Here is a 16,861-nt window from a genome sequence, read left to right on the forward strand (position 1 = left end):
AGATGAAACAGGACTTCCAGGTGCTGAGTCACAGGATCAAATGAGTACCAACCATCAATGACTAGGTTGCACAAGGTTAGTGCTGAGAGTCATTTCAGCTGTTATCTTAGAAGAGGGTCTCAGACAACATTGGTATAGCAATGACCTACAGAACTTGAACACAAGCAGCTGCAGTTATCATTCCTGCCCTCATGCAAGTTGCTGAGGAGATCCAAACACATGCAGAAGGGAATATAAAGCTTTGACACTGTACTGTCACAAGTTACTCACCTTGTACTCCTGAGCGCTAGAGGGGTACAGCTTCAAGGCCTCAGAATAAAGATTTTGATCCTTCACCAAGTTCAGAAATTCAGAGAAGTGTTCAGGACCTGCAGAAATAATTTACTTTCTGTAAAAATAAAAGAGAATGTATATGGCCCTCCCAGCTCCCAGAGAATCTGGGTTCACAATATGAAGAAGCAACTAAAGGTGCCTAAGGTGGAAAAGCACCCACTCTACTACTCTAAAATCAAGGCGTTTGCTTCCTTGAGGTTTTGCCAGAGATATTAACCAGGCACAATGCACTTGAACAGGAACAACACAAGACTTCATGTGCTTCATGACCACAGAGGATTAAACATTTTTTTCTTCCTGCACCAAGCTACAGTACAAAAAACAAGTAGCAGAAGTTCACCATGCATTACCAGACAGGAAGATGATCTTGTGCAATCCTTCTCTTTCTTTAGCTATTTCCCCCAAAAGGCTCTCCAAAATGGAAATGTTACACTGCAGACAGCCTTAGGACAACCTACCACATTTGCTGAGGTGGCCAAGAGCTTTTGTGTATCTCTTCAAGTGTCTGTCTATTGTATATCGCTGATAATTGGTTTCCATTTTCCGGAGGGTATTTAAGAAGGGCAAGTATTCTTTTGGGTCCTGCAAAGAACAGTAAAAACTGCAGTTGAGCTAATCTGCTAAAATCCTTATTTGTCCCCATCTTCATCAACAGACAGTCCCATATATGGAAATACATCATAATAAACTAAAAAAGGCACTTTTCCCCCCGAAATGTAAGCCATCCTAAAGAATCCATTTATTCATATACTCTTGCCAGAAATTACTAACTTGAATTACCAGGCTCCCACATGAACTTCAGCAGTATCTAAAGACTGGCAGCATTTAAAATTCAATCCTATGTGTCATATCAAATATTGTTTTCTATTATCTATGAATATGTATAAATTTGCAGCCATAAAGTTCCTCAACTTCTCCACACCAAAGGTGATAAAACCTGTTAATATGAATATGGTGTTCTAACTGATGGGCAGCAGAATTTGCTCTAACAATAGGAAACTCTGAAGATGCAGATGGACATTTCAGTTCAGAGGTTTCACATTAAACCCACATGAAGACACATGCTATTATCATGGGAACCACAAAATAAGCAAGAATCAAGAGTACAGAATTGAGAATGGAGGACATGAAGCCACAAAACTTCATATACCAATCCCTCTCTTCCCCAGAGCTACTTTGCCCTGCTGCTCTAGAAAAGCACTGTTTCACCTTGAACACAAATAAATTTCTAAAGCTGTGCTCAACAAGTACCAAAGGATGCAGAGGCACAACTTTCCCAGCATCATCCCAAGCACACACAGAGCAACTGGAATCCTGTCTGGGTAGAGAGCCATTATTAAGAAAACACACAGGCTGATCTGCAGACTACAAAAACCTTTGAGAAAGTAGAAAAATAAGTTCCTTAGTTGGAACTATAAGCCAGGACCTTTTGAGACTTTTCTGCCACCATGACAACTAAATCAAAGTCATACGTCCCCAAGGAATAATCATACAATTCATTGACATCCACAAGGAAGAGCAGGTACTTCAGTGCCTCTTCTGCACTCACAGCTTGGACATCTGGCATAATGCTTTCTGCAACAAGATAAAGTAGAATATGACCTGTTACACCAACAGCAGTGAAACCCTGCTGTGAGGAAAGGATGCACCATCAGGCACAACCTTAACATCAGAGAGGGACCATCAGACTAACAGCTTGCTCTGTCTTGCAGAAGGGTTACTTTGCCTTTACTGGGCAACTTCAAGGACCATCCCAAGCATACCACTGAGTGTGCAACTGTGATGAGCTTGGCACATCAGCACAGAATAAAGGCAAAGTTTGCTAGTTTGAGATACCAGAATCCAGAATAGGAACTTCCATGTTGAGAGAACTAGAGTTCCAACTGGAAAGTGAAAACAGGTCCAACTCTGGGGTATCCGTCGGCAAACCTAAGTAAAAGGGTAAGCTAAGAGCATGTACAGCAGCCTATCTTAGGTGATATGCTGCTTTACCTAAACACACTGATGGTTTCTAATACATTTCTGGTTTTTGCATTGCTGCATAAACAGTCACATTAAAATAATTTTCTTGGTGAACCATGCTAACAGTCAGTGTTGAGGAACAATTTAGTGCAGTATCTCAAGATGTAGCTGCACTGAGAGCTGCAGGTTGAACTCTGGGTGATGAGAGCTCCGGTGTGAACTTGCATAACAAAAGGGACAGCGACCTGTGAGACACTGAGACACAGCAGAGCTGAGGACCTCAAGATTTTTGCAGGGATAGGCTGTGAAGGTACAGAAGTTCTCACAGGCCCAGGGTCTCTCCTCAGAGGCACCAGCTGGAGCTATTATTTTGTTAGTTAGTTATTGCACTGAGACTAAATTACTTTGAGGATCAGGATGTCTGAGACTTGGCTATGGGAAATATGAGGTTGAACTGGTAAGGAATCTTGATTTGACTGTGGAGTGTAGGGGGTGTAGCTGTGGGGGGTGGTCCCAGCTCAGGTGGTGCAAATGTGACTGCCAGTGTGGTTCCTGGAGGGTCACATGGGGAAGTTTCCTCCTTAACAGTTCTGGTTGGACAGTGAAGTTTCCTTAACATAAACGTCCTGCAAACCGCCCATTTTCAAAACTTCTGAGTTCCTGATACCTCGAAGATCATGAACCTTCTGGAGAGCAATTTCTAGTTCTGGAGGACTTTTCTTTACATGTGCTGTCAGGATTGATAGGCAGTACCTGAATAAAAGAGAAGTAGTGAATGAAAAAGTGAGAAGGCAAAAACACAGCTTATTCCTTTTTTAACACAGTTTGTGCAAGTTCTAGTTTACATCTTAGTAAAAAAAAACAAACACTGCAATTGTTCAGGCACTTGGATCCTCCTAGAGGAAGGCAGCAAACATGCGAAAAGAACTGAATATACCAGAAAGGTTCTTCTACTCAGCATATCTTCCCAAACATGTCACAAAGCTGAACGTGTATTTTGAGTAGAATGAGCTTCCTTACATGCCAGCAGCATGAAGAAGAGGACATACCTCTCTCTGAAAGTTCAGATAGCTAGACACAGCTTTCCAAATGAACTCTGGCATGAAAATAGCCTTTTTTTTATAAAAGAAAAGCTTTCTAGGGTGTTTTTATACTTCCATACATTTCACATTTACTATTTCAAAAGAGCTTTGCCAGCCAAGCATATGCTTAATTTTCTGAAAAAGTTTGCCAGGAAGTGTTTAAATTCTCAGGGCTTAGCAGCTACCCCACCACCTGTTGCTCCTCTCTCCATAACACTAAGCTGCCAATAGTTTAGCACCATTTCAGCGGGCACTGTTATCATCCTAATTTTCTCAGCTTTTATCTTTGTCTGGTGTTGATTCATCTAACGAGGATGGTTACCAAAAAGGTAATCGATCAGGAATATGGAGCTAATAATTTACAAAGTAATTGAGTGTCAAATGGAACAGCTGATATCTTTCCAAAGGGCCAGCTGCTTCAAAGAGTCAGCAACTCAGCAAGATTAAAACCTTGCTCATGTCTCCAATCCCACACAGATGTATCCTAAACCTAGTGTTATCTCCTAAACCTTTATAAGTATCCTGCATATTTTATTTTAATTCTGGTAGTAAAATGTTGGTATACTATCAGTGGAATCATTAGATGTTTTCAGAGTAGGATCCTCAGCAGAAGCAAGGCATGGTATAGTTAATTTTGTGGAGCACAAGCTCACCTCAGAGAACCTAGAGTCAAGAACCTGATGTCAAAGACAGCTTTGCTTCCTGCCAATGACTCACTAGAAACCTCTCTAATGGTTCCTTCACCTACAATAACAAAGTGCTCACTTTTGAGGGTCAATGTGTTCCATGGCAACAGTCATCACGTCACATATGAGGTTCACTTTTTTCTGATCAGGATGCTGGCGTGGCTGGCTGTTACTGCTGCCATTCAAAGAAGGATACATACTCTTTGTGAAATCTTCTTCTCTAGATAAAAACAGGTAATGGGGATAAGAGCACAATCCCCCACATAGCCCAGAACAAAGATAATAAGGTTAAGGAACTCAAATGCATGCAGAAAATAATTACTCATTAACTACCAGATTAACAGGAAGTTCTCCAAAAATCTCTAAGAGTCCAAACTGATTGTCAACCAAGAGACGCATTAAAAAAAACCCTTAAAACTGGTCAAACAACTACTTCAGTAGCACAGAAGTATCAGAAGGTAAGATTTACAAGATACAACTGTCTTTTACTAAATCCACAATGGATTTAACCACTGAACAATTCAGAAAAATAAGCCATTTGCTACTATTTCGGGTCAGGTCAAAACTGAAAATCAAACAAAACACCTAAGTGATAGCACCAGTTCCTACACAATTATTCACTTTAGCAAGCTTGAGAAGTCCTGAAACTAGCATCACCATAGAGCCTCATCACTGACTCTTTAATAAAAAAGTCAGGGGATTTGTTTGAGGTTCCAAGCAGGTATCTTGGCCTCAGACTAGATATGCACTTCCATCTTGCTCCTCTTTATGAAGGAATGGAACTTTCTCTGTTCTCATTTACTGCTCCACAGCAAAACAGCAGAGAAATCAAAGCACTCAGATAATATACTAATTGCTTGCTGCAAAAATCTAATGGCTACCTGCAAACTGGAATTCCCAACAAGAAACACTATCCCTGAAACTATTGAGCCTACTCAAGCCTTTATGATTCAACATGCCAGATTTCTGATTCTTTGCACCCCTATTGAAGAGTTGCCAATATTTTGACACAATTATGTACCACCACACACATGCTTCCATTTGAAAATTTATACTTACTTCAGTTCTGTGAAAAACAAGTTGATATAGTTCACAGAATCTATTTGCCTGATAAATGTTTCTGTGTTTTCTAGAAATACCTGAAATGAACAAGAGTATATACACCATTATTCTGAACACTAAGAACATGTACATCAAGTACAAGAATAAATTCAGAGACTTTGTCTCAAAGTACGAGATGAAGGAAATGCTAAATTGGATCTGTCTATATGATGATGTTGCAGTGCAGAGCAGCCATCACTGCTGCAAGCAAAAATGACAGCACCACCTACACTTTTGAGCACACTGTTCCAGAGTAGGTTAGTATGGCAAACAACACAAGAGAACTTGTGCAGACTTGCCTTGGGATTGTGGTCGTAGAGAAGATTGAGGTTGATTCGCAGCTTCCTCATACACTGAAAAGCTTCCCTGAACATAAGCCTGGAGGAATGAGTCAAGATGGCAGTTTACATAGTGGACAAGATGCAAATAAAGGCAACTGACTAGAGCTAAGCACAAAACCAATAGGAAGAGAACAGCTGACACAATATGCTATGTAGATGGCCTTCCAGAAAAATGTGCAAGGTCAAAAATGTTCATTGCTGACCCTTGCAATGGGACACACCAGCTTGCAAGGTTGAAGCAATACAGAACTTAGATTATGTTTATCTTCATTAAAAGAGAATGTTACATTTTGTATCAATTTCCCTTTCAGAAAATTTCACCGTAATGAATTCAGTAAAAAACAGAAAACAGCCGGCTTAATCCTGAAGTGACTGAGATGTCTCCCACCTATGCAATTTCACACATGTAATAAGCCCTTGAGTGGTGAAGCAAGAACTACCTGGTACAGCTGACAGCTAGACTTCTAGGTGGTCCCCATACAAACAGTTTTGTTCCCTCTATCAAGGTCAATTCCTCTGAGTTTAGCCTCCCCCTCTTTTCCAGGTCAGTCAGCCTCTCACAGCTCAGACTGGAGGAGGGAAGACAAGAATGCACCAGTGCCATTTACCTGTCTAGCCACTTCCGAATCTGGGCAAGAACCAGAGCACGGTGGTGAATGGTCTCCAGATTTCCTCTTGGCATCTATAACACAAGATCCACACAATTGCTTATAGTTACTCTGCCTACATTGTGGGAAAATGTAGGATTGGCCCATTTTCTAGGCCTGTCTGCTACTTGCAAGTGCATAGGCCTGTTTGCTTTCTTCAGAGGACATGCAATTTCAACCACTGTGGAAAAATACCTGAACATTCTCTCAGTTCAGAAACATTCCTTTCTCTGAAGGCTGGACTCTATCCAACCAGGCAGGACCCAGAGCAATCTAATGAAGTCTTCATATCAGCCCGGCTCTGAGGAGGATGTTGGGCTCTACACCTCCAAAAGTACCTCTCAAATTACATTCATCTCCATTCTGTGAATCTCTGGTGGTTCTGAAGAGTGAGCTCAGCAAAAAACTAAGTGCCAAGGCTTATGGAGGGCTGCAAGTAAGTACTAGGAAGTGAGTCTTGAGATTTATGGTGAGAGGCCACAACATGTAGCACTACACTGCCTCAGCCATTAGGAACTTGTATAGTCCTCCTCAGTTCTGCACATACCTATCTGCCTGAACCTGTACTGAACCTAAGTCCCAAAGGCATGCTCAAAATCCCTCTGCATCCAGCCAGACAGCTGGAGATTTGTGACATGCTGTGCTGCAGCACTGCAGGGCACCAGCGTTGTAGCACTGCACACACTGTTTGCAAGTTGGCCAGGTGCCCACTGTGACAGGCCCCTGCACACCCTGATAGCACACCTCAGCAGACATGGGCAGCGCACTGACCTGCAGCACCACCTTTGTGTCCTGGGGAACAATGGTGACGATGCGTGAACCTCGCTCCACCCTGCGCAGGGTCTCGCCGTTGGGCGCAGCAGCACTGCTCAGGCCAGCCTGCAGGGCTGAAGACAACATTTTTCAGCACAAATGGCACATGCAGCATAGTGCCCCATTAAGGACTTCGCATGTTGTAGGAGCTACGAAAAGTTGTACTGGCCAAATAAGTCACCAATACAGCAGCTATCTTCAGCTATTCCTGACAGGATGGGAACTTGCTGAGTGCTAATCACTGCTGTACACAAAGCAGGCATGTGTCCTCTGCACAACAGCACAACAAAGCTCAACAGACCAGACAGTAGCACTGAAGGGTGTAAAGGATCAGTAAGTTGTTGTCCTGCCTTTACCAAGGTCATCACACTTCTCATAGCCAGACACCACCAGAAACTTTCTACAGTGATCACCTCTCTACCACACACCCTCAAACAGCACAAAGACTTCTTCTTTTGGACATGGAGGGAAGAGGGAGAATGCAGGGTTAGGCCGTTGGAAACAGTCAAAGGGTCAACTACAGCACAAATTCTCTTCCCTGTGAAAAGCATGTGATACGTATTCAGTTCCCTGAGCTCCTTGCTCTCTGGTAGATTTCTGAAAGCAGCTCTCTTACTCTCATCTCTTAAACACTTCCTTTGAGGTACTCAAATAAAACAGGTTTGGACCTGAAAAACGGGGAAATATTGTGTTTCCAAGACAAATGCTACTAATTATCATGAGCAGGCAGCCAGTGCTGATATTTACCCTTTGCTGTTAAGTTTTTCAAGCAGAAGCACTGACAGGTGTGCGAGTTGGTTGTCACCAACAAAAACTCATTGTATGTTGCGAATGATGTGATGTTAGAAGCAACCTGTAAAATACAAAGTTTTATCACAGTTTTACGACACGAAAGCTGCCTTTGGCAGAGGAAAAGAGGATGAAATGAGGGGCAAAAGTTTTTTACCTCAATATCATTAACAAAAAACCGGCATCGATCTGTGAGGCCCAAGACCACCTCCTATAATTAAAATAATGACAACTATGAGTTATCAGCATCACAACCTCCAGTCTTTCATAACACTGATAAGCACTGGATTGAAGTACCTGAAAATTAGGTAATGAGTACCTCATGTGAATTACTTAGAGAAACCAGACAGCAAGCCATCCAACCTCTCCTCCAGGAGGACTTAAACTTGAAGGTTTTTAAACAATGCTGGCTGAAAATCCAGCTTGGCCTACCCTGCAGGTAGGCTGTTTGCATAGTCGCAGAATGGAAGCAGAAGCCACAGTAGAAGTCTAGGTTTTTCTTTAGCAGTACTTGGTCTAGGATACTAGAGGAAAAGTACTACTTAAGAGCAGAGCAAAGAAGCTTCCTACAGCTGGATGCAGACTGAAGGAAGGAAACCCCTGAAATACTAGCAAAACACCTAGTCACTCTTCAAACTGTTGTAACTATCAAGAAACCATCTCCAACAGAAAAAACCAGTACCAGGAGATCTGCAGTAACTCAGTGCAGCCCATTTGCTAATAGGTTAAGTCCAAGTAAAACAAAGCAAAATGGCTCTTTCATGAAGAGTGTGGTAGTAACTGCTAGAAATTTCCAATCTGAATTTTCTCACTCTAATGAAATTATTCATTGTATTCATGGAATGGGATGATTGGGTGTTAACTGCAATCCACCAGAAATGCTCTAGAAGGCAAGAGAAGACAAGCTCTCAGCTCTGCAAAGGGCCTTATGAAGAATATCATGAACAAATATCACTGGGCCCTGGGCTGAAGACCATGGTGTACTTTCGGCACAGAGGAAAACTAAGCAGGGAATTTAATCTGCTTGCAGTCTCACTTACTTCATCACCGATCCTTGTGATGGAAGTCTGCACACAACGGTAGGGGAACCGAACAGCAGAGCTACTGCTACTCCGCCAGGGCTCAAGGACTGGAGAAGAGGCCTCTGAGGAGCAAAGAAGATCTAATTGTTTTCTGGCCAATCAAAAATTGAGACATAAAAACCAGATGACACGTATCTTAAGAAAACCAGAATTGGGAATAAGCTATGCTATCTGACAGAGGGGAGGAAAGCTGACACAGAAGACCAGGATACAGCGGACAAGGAGGTGGTAACTTCCAGGGGCTCAGTAGTGCCTTTATTCCACTGTGGCATGAGAGTATCTATGGATGTGGCAATCAGTCAGCACTGAACTTTGTGTGTGTGTGCATATTCGTGTTAACATATGCATGTATATATACATAAAGTTACCTTTAATTGAATTCTGACACAAATCACTAATTTCAGCCCATTTCTAGGAGCAGAGGAAATACAAAAGCAGCACCAACTACACAGCAAGAGCCACTCAAGTCCCTGAAAGTCAAATCATCTCATTAAACCTTTAAGAAATATCTAACAACTACACCTAAGACCAGGTACTTTTAACAGAGCCCTGCTTACCCCACAGGTATTTTAGGATCCGTCTATCAGTCAGCTGCAGAGCTACAGTTCTGGTCACTGGGCTGCAGTACACGCTGATCACAACTCCATCTACAGGCACTGACGACCTGATCCAAGACAGAGAAAACACAGAGTATCAGTAACAGCAGATACACTTACAACCAGGTATCTTCTTCCTGCCTTTCTTGTAGCCAGATGAAAAGACGCACATCTCCAGCATGAACATAATTTGTTCAGGTAAGGATCTTCTGCAATCTTCTCACACCTGTCAGCTGACAGTGGCAGCACAAAGGACCAGCAACTCCAGCCAACAGGCACTGGTCACTGTCTGCCCTGTAGCACTCTGCAAACACCCTTTTTCTGTTCTACAGTTCACATGCAAATCATTCTGTCTTTGCTTAGTGACTGCTGCAAGGAGCAGCTCTCTCGATCTCTGATCTCTTTGGGAACCACATTTCTTTGCCCCAAGTGGCCTTCTTTTGTCTGGTTTTAGCTCAACTGGCCCCAAAAAGACCAGCACGTGAGGAGGAAGAGAGCAAGATGGCTACTTGGCCCCCTTCTGGACCTTGATAATGGTGGGCAAAGGGTAGAATGGAGGAATTCAGTGTCATGTGCCATCTCCTCTCCCCCAAGGGCCTCTAATTCAAAGGAACAGAGCTATTCTGTACTAATACAGGCACATTTAGCATGTACTCTTGCTCCGCTGGGTGTAAGCATCAGGACTACAGGTGAGTGCTGACCAGTAGGCAGCTTCATGAGCTGTTTGGTTCTCCTGCTGGAAGAGACCCAAATTTCTTAACCCATGGCTTCCAGGCTGCAAGTTTAATAACAGACATAATTCCTTCTAGGCACCGTACAGAAGCGTTCTCAGATTTCAGCCACAACTGACAGATCTCTAGTACCGTATACTCAGGCACGCTTCCTCAGCTCCAGCCATGTGAGGCACTGCAGTCAGATGGTGAAGGACAGACTGAGCAGCATGCTGACCTTGACCAACAACCAAGAAGCTGTCATCTGGCAGCCAGGTGAGAAATCGGAGCCCCAGAGGACTTATCACTTCATTGCTGCTGCTACTTACATCAACTCTGTCACAAAGTAAGAGAGATTAGGACACAAATAGAACCTGATTTCAGTAGGTCACCTCACTAGAGAGGCAGAGGACTTCCTAAGCACAGCCTGGAAAATACACAGCATGGCTAGGAGGACTCCAGTGCAGAGACATAGATATGCAAAGCACGAATCCTGCCACAGGCTGAGCTGAAGATAAAGGATGAAACTCCATCTGTTTTCCCTAGGTAATACTGCTTCCATGCCAACTACCTCTAGGAACAAACAGAAATCATGATGGGATTTTTAACCTCATCACCGTCTCTGCCATGCAAGCAGCTCTGTTGCTGTGTATGTTGTGATCATGGGCCTGGGCACTGCACTGCAAATCATTCCTGTGTGCACCAGGCATAGGAAGGGATATCTCAGTGCTGTCACTAACAGTCACTGGTTCTGCTAGATTGAGACCTCAGTAAAGGGCATTTCTCAGCGCTAGCTGCAGACACAGTCTCAACAAATTGAAACCACGTTATCTGACAGCCTCTTAAAAATCCTGAGAGAAGTGGTCAGAGCTGTGACCTCTAAAGCACCCAGTCAGGTACAACCCTCTTCTCCCCTCTACAGCTGTAGTAGTTCTATATTACCTGTAGGTTTTATCCAGGTGTGGTGTTTCCACAGCTGCTTTAAAGCCATTTCCTCCTACAGCTCCAAACTTGATGGAAGGGTCATTCACTGTACTCTGTCCTGGCAAACACAAAGCAGAACAAAGCAGAGCTTAGAGATCCACCCAACAGAGCTCCTTCCGTCATCAATCTTATCAAAAAGTGGATGCTCCATAAAAGTATTCAAAAAGTCAGAAAATGCCATCCCTATTTGTCTAGCCAAAATGTAATTCTCATTAACACTCACTTCCAACATAGCAGTATAAAACAGCTGTTTCCTCACAGCACACTGTATATGGAAGTGCTTTGGGAAGTGGTGGTGCCCCAGAGAGATTTCTCAGATAGTTTTCAGTGACAGTCAGCATCATGCCATCAGAGGAGCTTACACAAGGCACCATGTGCTGCACTCAAGCTGAAGTTAGGCACAGGAATATTATCAGCACAATTACATAGTCAAGTCAATTACATAGTCTTCTCACAAAGTCAATGCACCACCAAAATGCTTCTGTCACTCAAACTACTAGAAATGAGAGCAGAGCTTGAACTCACACTTAAATCAAGTATGTCTTGTGTAAAGATTACACCTTACAAGTCTCCAAGGAACACAGGGTTTCTTCTAATGACCTGCAACACGGTCTTACCATATCTGTACACATAAATCCTGTTATCAGCATCCAGGACAGCCATATCCCCACTACGTTTGGGATCTGTGTGAAATGCAATCTGATTTACTGCCTGTTGGAGCTGGATCTCATAGGTACACATGGGTGGAGGCACCACAGCGTGCTGGAAGGCCGTGACAAGCACTTTATCTGTGGAAGAAAAGAGAAAAAAATCCAAGATACACTGCAATCTAAATGCTAGTGAGGCTCCTTCTGGATTCCTTATTGGAAGCAGAAATGATGCTACAGGAAAATGGTTGCTGTGCTCTTAGTGGTTATCCTCATTCAACTACCCCTGAAGCATGTATCAATTACATCGACCCCTCCCTAAAAGCTTTGTAGAAACAATTAAAAGTAGAACTATTAAAAGGCTACCCCACCTTTTCTGACCCTGGAGCTGGAAAGCTGTCCCACTGCTTACCTCCATCTATAACAGCCACATTTGCCATATGTTGATTATTCTCCCCCAGCCCATGGTCTGTGGTCCAATGCCAGTCATAGAAGAGATAATGCCAGCCCTGGCAGAGTATGTGTAGTCTATACAGGTTCTCTCGGTCCCACAGCAGTGACACCAACTGATTTTCCTCCAAGCTACCAAAGTGTAGACTCTGCTTCAGGTACCAGTGATAGTTCCCTGTGGTCCATAGCTGAACTGTAAAAAAACAAAGTTACTACAGACAAGCACTTGAGACTTAGCTCAAGCCCCGGCCCCAACCACCACTGCATTTCTAGGGATGTGTTAAGCGCAATTAAAACAACAGTTCTAGTCTTCAGTCCATGAGCTGTGTCATAAAACACGTAGCCCACCAAAACAACACACTGTGCAAAAGTGAATCCTAGAATTCACTGAGCCACCCTTGCAAGACGATACCCTTGTTTAATGAATGGCTCAGACCTTTAGTACTCCATTTGTATCATCTCCAGCTAGAGCAGCCTGGAAGATGCTTTGAACTGAGGTTGAACAACCAGTTCTTCCTCACTAGCTGTGCTGGTTTTGGCTGGGGTAAGTAATTTTCTTCAGTGTCAAGCATAGCACTGTGTTTTGGATTTGTTCTGAACAGAGGGTGGATAAGTGATGTTTTAGTTATTGCTGAGCAGGGCTTACAGAGAGCCAAGGTCTTTTCTGTTTTTTGTACTGCCAAGCTGGCAAGGAAGTTGGGGATGCATAGGAGGTCAGGGAGCGAACACAGCTAGGATAGGTGACCCCAGCTGACTAATGGGACATTTCAGACCATATGACATTATGCTTACATATAAAGAGGGAGGAAGAAGGGGACATTTGGAGTGATGGAATTTTTCTTCCCAAGTAACCATTACACATGATGGGGCCCTGCTGGTCCTGGAGATGGCAGGCACCTGCCTCTCCATGGGAAGTGATGAATTAATTCCTTTGCTTCTTGTGGCATGTGTGGCCTTTGCTTTTATATAGTAAACTGTTACTATCTCTACTTATGAGTTTTCCAGCTTTTACCCTCCTGATTCTCCCCCTGATCTTGTTGGTGGGGAAGTGGGCAAGTGACTCTGTAGGGCTTGATTGCTGTCTGCAGTTAAACCATGACACCAGCACACTGGTCTCAAAGCCACTGGTAAACCTCCATAGCATCTCCTACCATTCAGGTAAGTGCCCACTGCTAACAACATTTGCAGGCAAGCGTTAAGAGTCAGAGCCTCATGGAGTGCTCTCACCATAAGTGTTTGGGTTGGACTTTTCCACCTTCAGGTCTTCCAGCCATATAGCCAGGATTGTAGAATCTGCATTCCAAAGCATTTCATTAACCTGCAGAAACAAATATGGCTCTTAGTGATATTCTTGCTTCCAGAAAGTTTACCAGACCAGGACTTGTTCCAACAACAAAAGGTGCATGAGTTAATATACAAACAGAGCCCTCACATATCGCAAAGCTCCTGACAAGGCATCCTGAGAAGACCCACAACAAAAATGATAGCAGCGTTCTCTTTGCTTTCCTTGACACCGAGGAAGCATCTGCCAAAAGACTTCTCAGCATCCAAGTACAAAAGCTGAAGTAAGGCCCTAGCAATAAGCTTCTCACTTATTTGGGATCATGTGAGTAACATAACCTCACTGTTGCAATGGCTGACACTGAAAAGTACAGTTGAATCATTTGCCCAGTATAAAGAATACAGAGCCCTGAAGTACCTCGTGGCTACAATCTGCCTTTACTACACGTCTTTGTACTACAGGCTTGCAGAAGACATCACATATTCTCCCCAGGCTTCTTCATTGCTCTCTTTTTGAGATCACTTCTTCCATTAGGATGAGCACAAAGTATTAGGTCAAAAATCTCTTCCTATTATCTGGAAGAGATCTAGAGTCCTCTTCTCCATTACACTCTCATCAAAGAAGCACAGACAAAGAACTTACTTTGACCTGCCCTTTTTGGAAAGGGAGGGTGAACTCTCCGTGAAGAAGTCCATTCTTTTCCAAAAAAAACCACATCATGTCTGTTGGGCTTTTCTTGTGTAGATGCTATAAGGTTTCCTGAGGGCCTTAAAAAAGAGCCAAATGAAAATTCATTCCTCCCACAATCACTGACTGTCATTTTAAACCCCAGTCGTCACAACATTTTTTCCAGTGACACAAAGAAAAAGACAGCAGAGGATGTGTTTTCCTCAGTGCTGTTCAGACAGTCATAGGTCCAGCAAAGATCAGAGCTTATGATATCCACAGGTGACCAAATAAATGTCAGTGCAAGGAATGGAACCTGTAATATTCCTTTTTATACAGTTGAGCCCAAACCCACTTGACACTGACTGTATACAGTGAATCTATCCCTTCTTCCCACTTATGATGCAAGCATTAGGATTCTCAGGGTCTAAAGTGCAGCTCTTCCTCATGTTGCATCAGAAGGCAAGGCTCTTCAAGTTTTGAGAAAAATCAACAAAACGCTGAAGGAATTAAAATGATGAATTAAGAATTAAAATCAAGGCATTAAAATGATCAAAGACTGTGACCAGGGAATAACAAGCAACACTGCTGTTGGCATGCAGACTGTGGTACTACTCACTTCCAGGACAGTGCTTGTTCTAATCCTGAGATAGGCTCACTTGTTGACTGCAGCACAAGCTCTCTGTTCCATACCCGGACTTTCCGAGCACCTACAGGTTGAGAGAGCAATGAGATGAAAGTCTAAGAAAACACCGGGAAGAGACTTTTCTAATTTTAATGAGGGTAGAAGAGCAAATTTCGATGCACGTGTGTAAAAAGATTTCTTTTGTACACCTTAAGGGCTAAGAAATTATTCTCTGTCAGTTTTCCCATAGTAACCAAGTGACTAAAGGAACTATGCTAGGAATTTCAGTCTAACGTAGTTCAGTTATAATCCCTCTCCAGCTTTCACCATAGAAGTGTTAAAATCTTGCTGTAAATTCACAATCCTCCCTAATCTGAAGTACAAAAGGTAAAAATCCAAACATGTGGAAGAGCAGTACAGTTTGATGCAGTTCAATACGTTGATCAGTACATTAAAACTGCTCAATAAGTAATATTTATGATGGAAAACATCAGTTACAGTCTTAGAAGTAATGCATATGCTCATCACCTCTTTGACTTTGGGGGAAAACCAAGGGAAAAGTATCACCAGTATTTTAAAAAAAGTGTGCAATGCTAAACTCTAGTATGAGGGACAGTGGGTGTATGAACCCAAACAGATTCATCCCTTTGGCATGAAACTGCTTCTTTCACCTGCTCAAGCTTTAAGCCTATCAGGTATTGCTTAAAGCTCGAGCAGGTGAAAGAAACAATTCAGATAGTATCTGCAAAGAACTACTCCCTCCTGGCATCTCACTGAACTGAAAACCAAACTGCAAAGAAAGTATCCAAAATATCATATCTATAAAATAGTTCTGAGAACTACAGAGCAGAGGAAACGGCAATTAAATAGCTCCACTCACCTTTGCTTTAAGTGGTTGTCCTGGGTTGTAGTTTAGGATGTATTCTATCACCATCTTCAGTTAATGGCCCATCAGTACCTTGCCCATGACTCATAGATAACTCCCTCCGGGAGTTATCTCTCTTTAATGGGCCATCAAGGACCTCCTGTATGACTCATCATCCCATTATGAGATGCTCCACCCATGGGGAGGAGCCAAGCATTCTCACCTGGATATAAGCTGGGATTTGGGACAGTAGAAGCAGCGTGCACTCACTGGATTCCCAGAGGACTGGAGCTACTAGACCTTTCTATGAGATTTCTGCTTCAAGAAGACAACCTCGTCTGGATTGTTTCCATCGCCCGGATCAGGTTGTATTCTGACTCTGTTTTTTTTTCTTTTTGTATTGTTGCATTTATTTTATTTTTTTTTCCTTTTCTTCTCATTAAATTTTATTTCTGACTTAGAGCCTCTCACTCGGTTTGTTTTCAAACCACAACAGTGGTCAACAGATCACGAACAGTTCTTGCCTCACTTAGGTTCTGCTTAAGAAACCCTTCACACACACTGGTATTTCAAAGAAGTTTGGTGACATACCTGTCTCTGGACAGACAACACTGACTGCAACAAACTGCCCATCTCCTCTCCATGTCACCCGAGGCCTGCCATCATCCCAGGCTGATGTCGGTAACACTTCCTGAAGTCACACAAAAGAAAGTTGCATCAAAGCTTGGGGAGGCAACTGCTGTCTTTGTCCAAACAGACTACTCTTTCAAGAGCCTTAGTATGAAATCCACCCATTAAGAAGTGTCAAGGCTAGTAAGTTAAAAACTCATTATCCAAAATGTTGTTTTAGGAAACACTAGAATTAAAACTATTTAATTCAATCTGCTTCTCCTCCAAGTGCATATGACTGCCTCTCCACATGATCACACACTATCCTTCCCATCCACTGGGTCTCTATTTATAGAGAGCAGTGCATAAGCTGGACACATGGTGAACTGAGACTTGTTCAGGACTGATGCTGGAATGGCTGCAAATCTTACTTTGAGCTCTGTTTGAAAAGTATGCTTTCTTGATGCTTTCTTGAATTCAATGGAAGATAAAAATGCATTATTTCACACAATACAGAGAGAGACAGAAGCAGCCTATGAAGAGAGCTACCAAAAAGATGGTGGTACATCGGCACCACAGGAATAACAGAGA

The 16,861-nt window shown here is 42.9% G+C and overlaps 1 protein-coding gene across 1 annotated transcript in view; it reads right to left on the reverse strand.

Moving 5' to 3' along the window:
* The window catches only part of ELP1 (elongator acetyltransferase complex subunit 1), a 32,115-nt gene that overhangs the window by 9,565 nt on the left and 5,689 nt on the right, over positions 1-16,861 (reverse strand). Inside the window, 22 exon segments of the mRNA XM_066338409.1 lie at positions 271-368; positions 792-915; positions 1,760-1,908; positions 2,963-3,048; positions 4,143-4,283; positions 5,123-5,202; positions 5,464-5,542; positions 6,114-6,187; positions 6,924-7,039; positions 7,713-7,818; positions 7,912-7,965; positions 8,795-8,898; positions 9,394-9,500; positions 10,296-10,478; positions 11,085-11,184; positions 11,744-11,914; positions 12,186-12,416; positions 13,451-13,541; positions 14,148-14,213; positions 14,215-14,272; positions 14,791-14,881; positions 16,253-16,352. Coding sequence (XP_066194506.1) covers positions 271-368; positions 792-915; positions 1,760-1,908; positions 2,963-3,048; positions 4,143-4,283; positions 5,123-5,202; positions 5,464-5,542; positions 6,114-6,187; positions 6,924-7,039; positions 7,713-7,818; positions 7,912-7,965; positions 8,795-8,898; positions 9,394-9,500; positions 10,296-10,478; positions 11,085-11,184; positions 11,744-11,914; positions 12,186-12,416; positions 13,451-13,541; positions 14,148-14,213; positions 14,215-14,272; positions 14,791-14,881; positions 16,253-16,352 — 2,409 coding nt within the window.

Source organism: Sylvia atricapilla, chromosome Z, assembly GCF_009819655.1.
Source record: "Sylvia atricapilla isolate bSylAtr1 chromosome Z, bSylAtr1.pri, whole genome shotgun sequence".
Classification (NCBI taxonomy): domain Eukaryota; kingdom Metazoa; phylum Chordata; class Aves; order Passeriformes; family Sylviidae; genus Sylvia; species Sylvia atricapilla.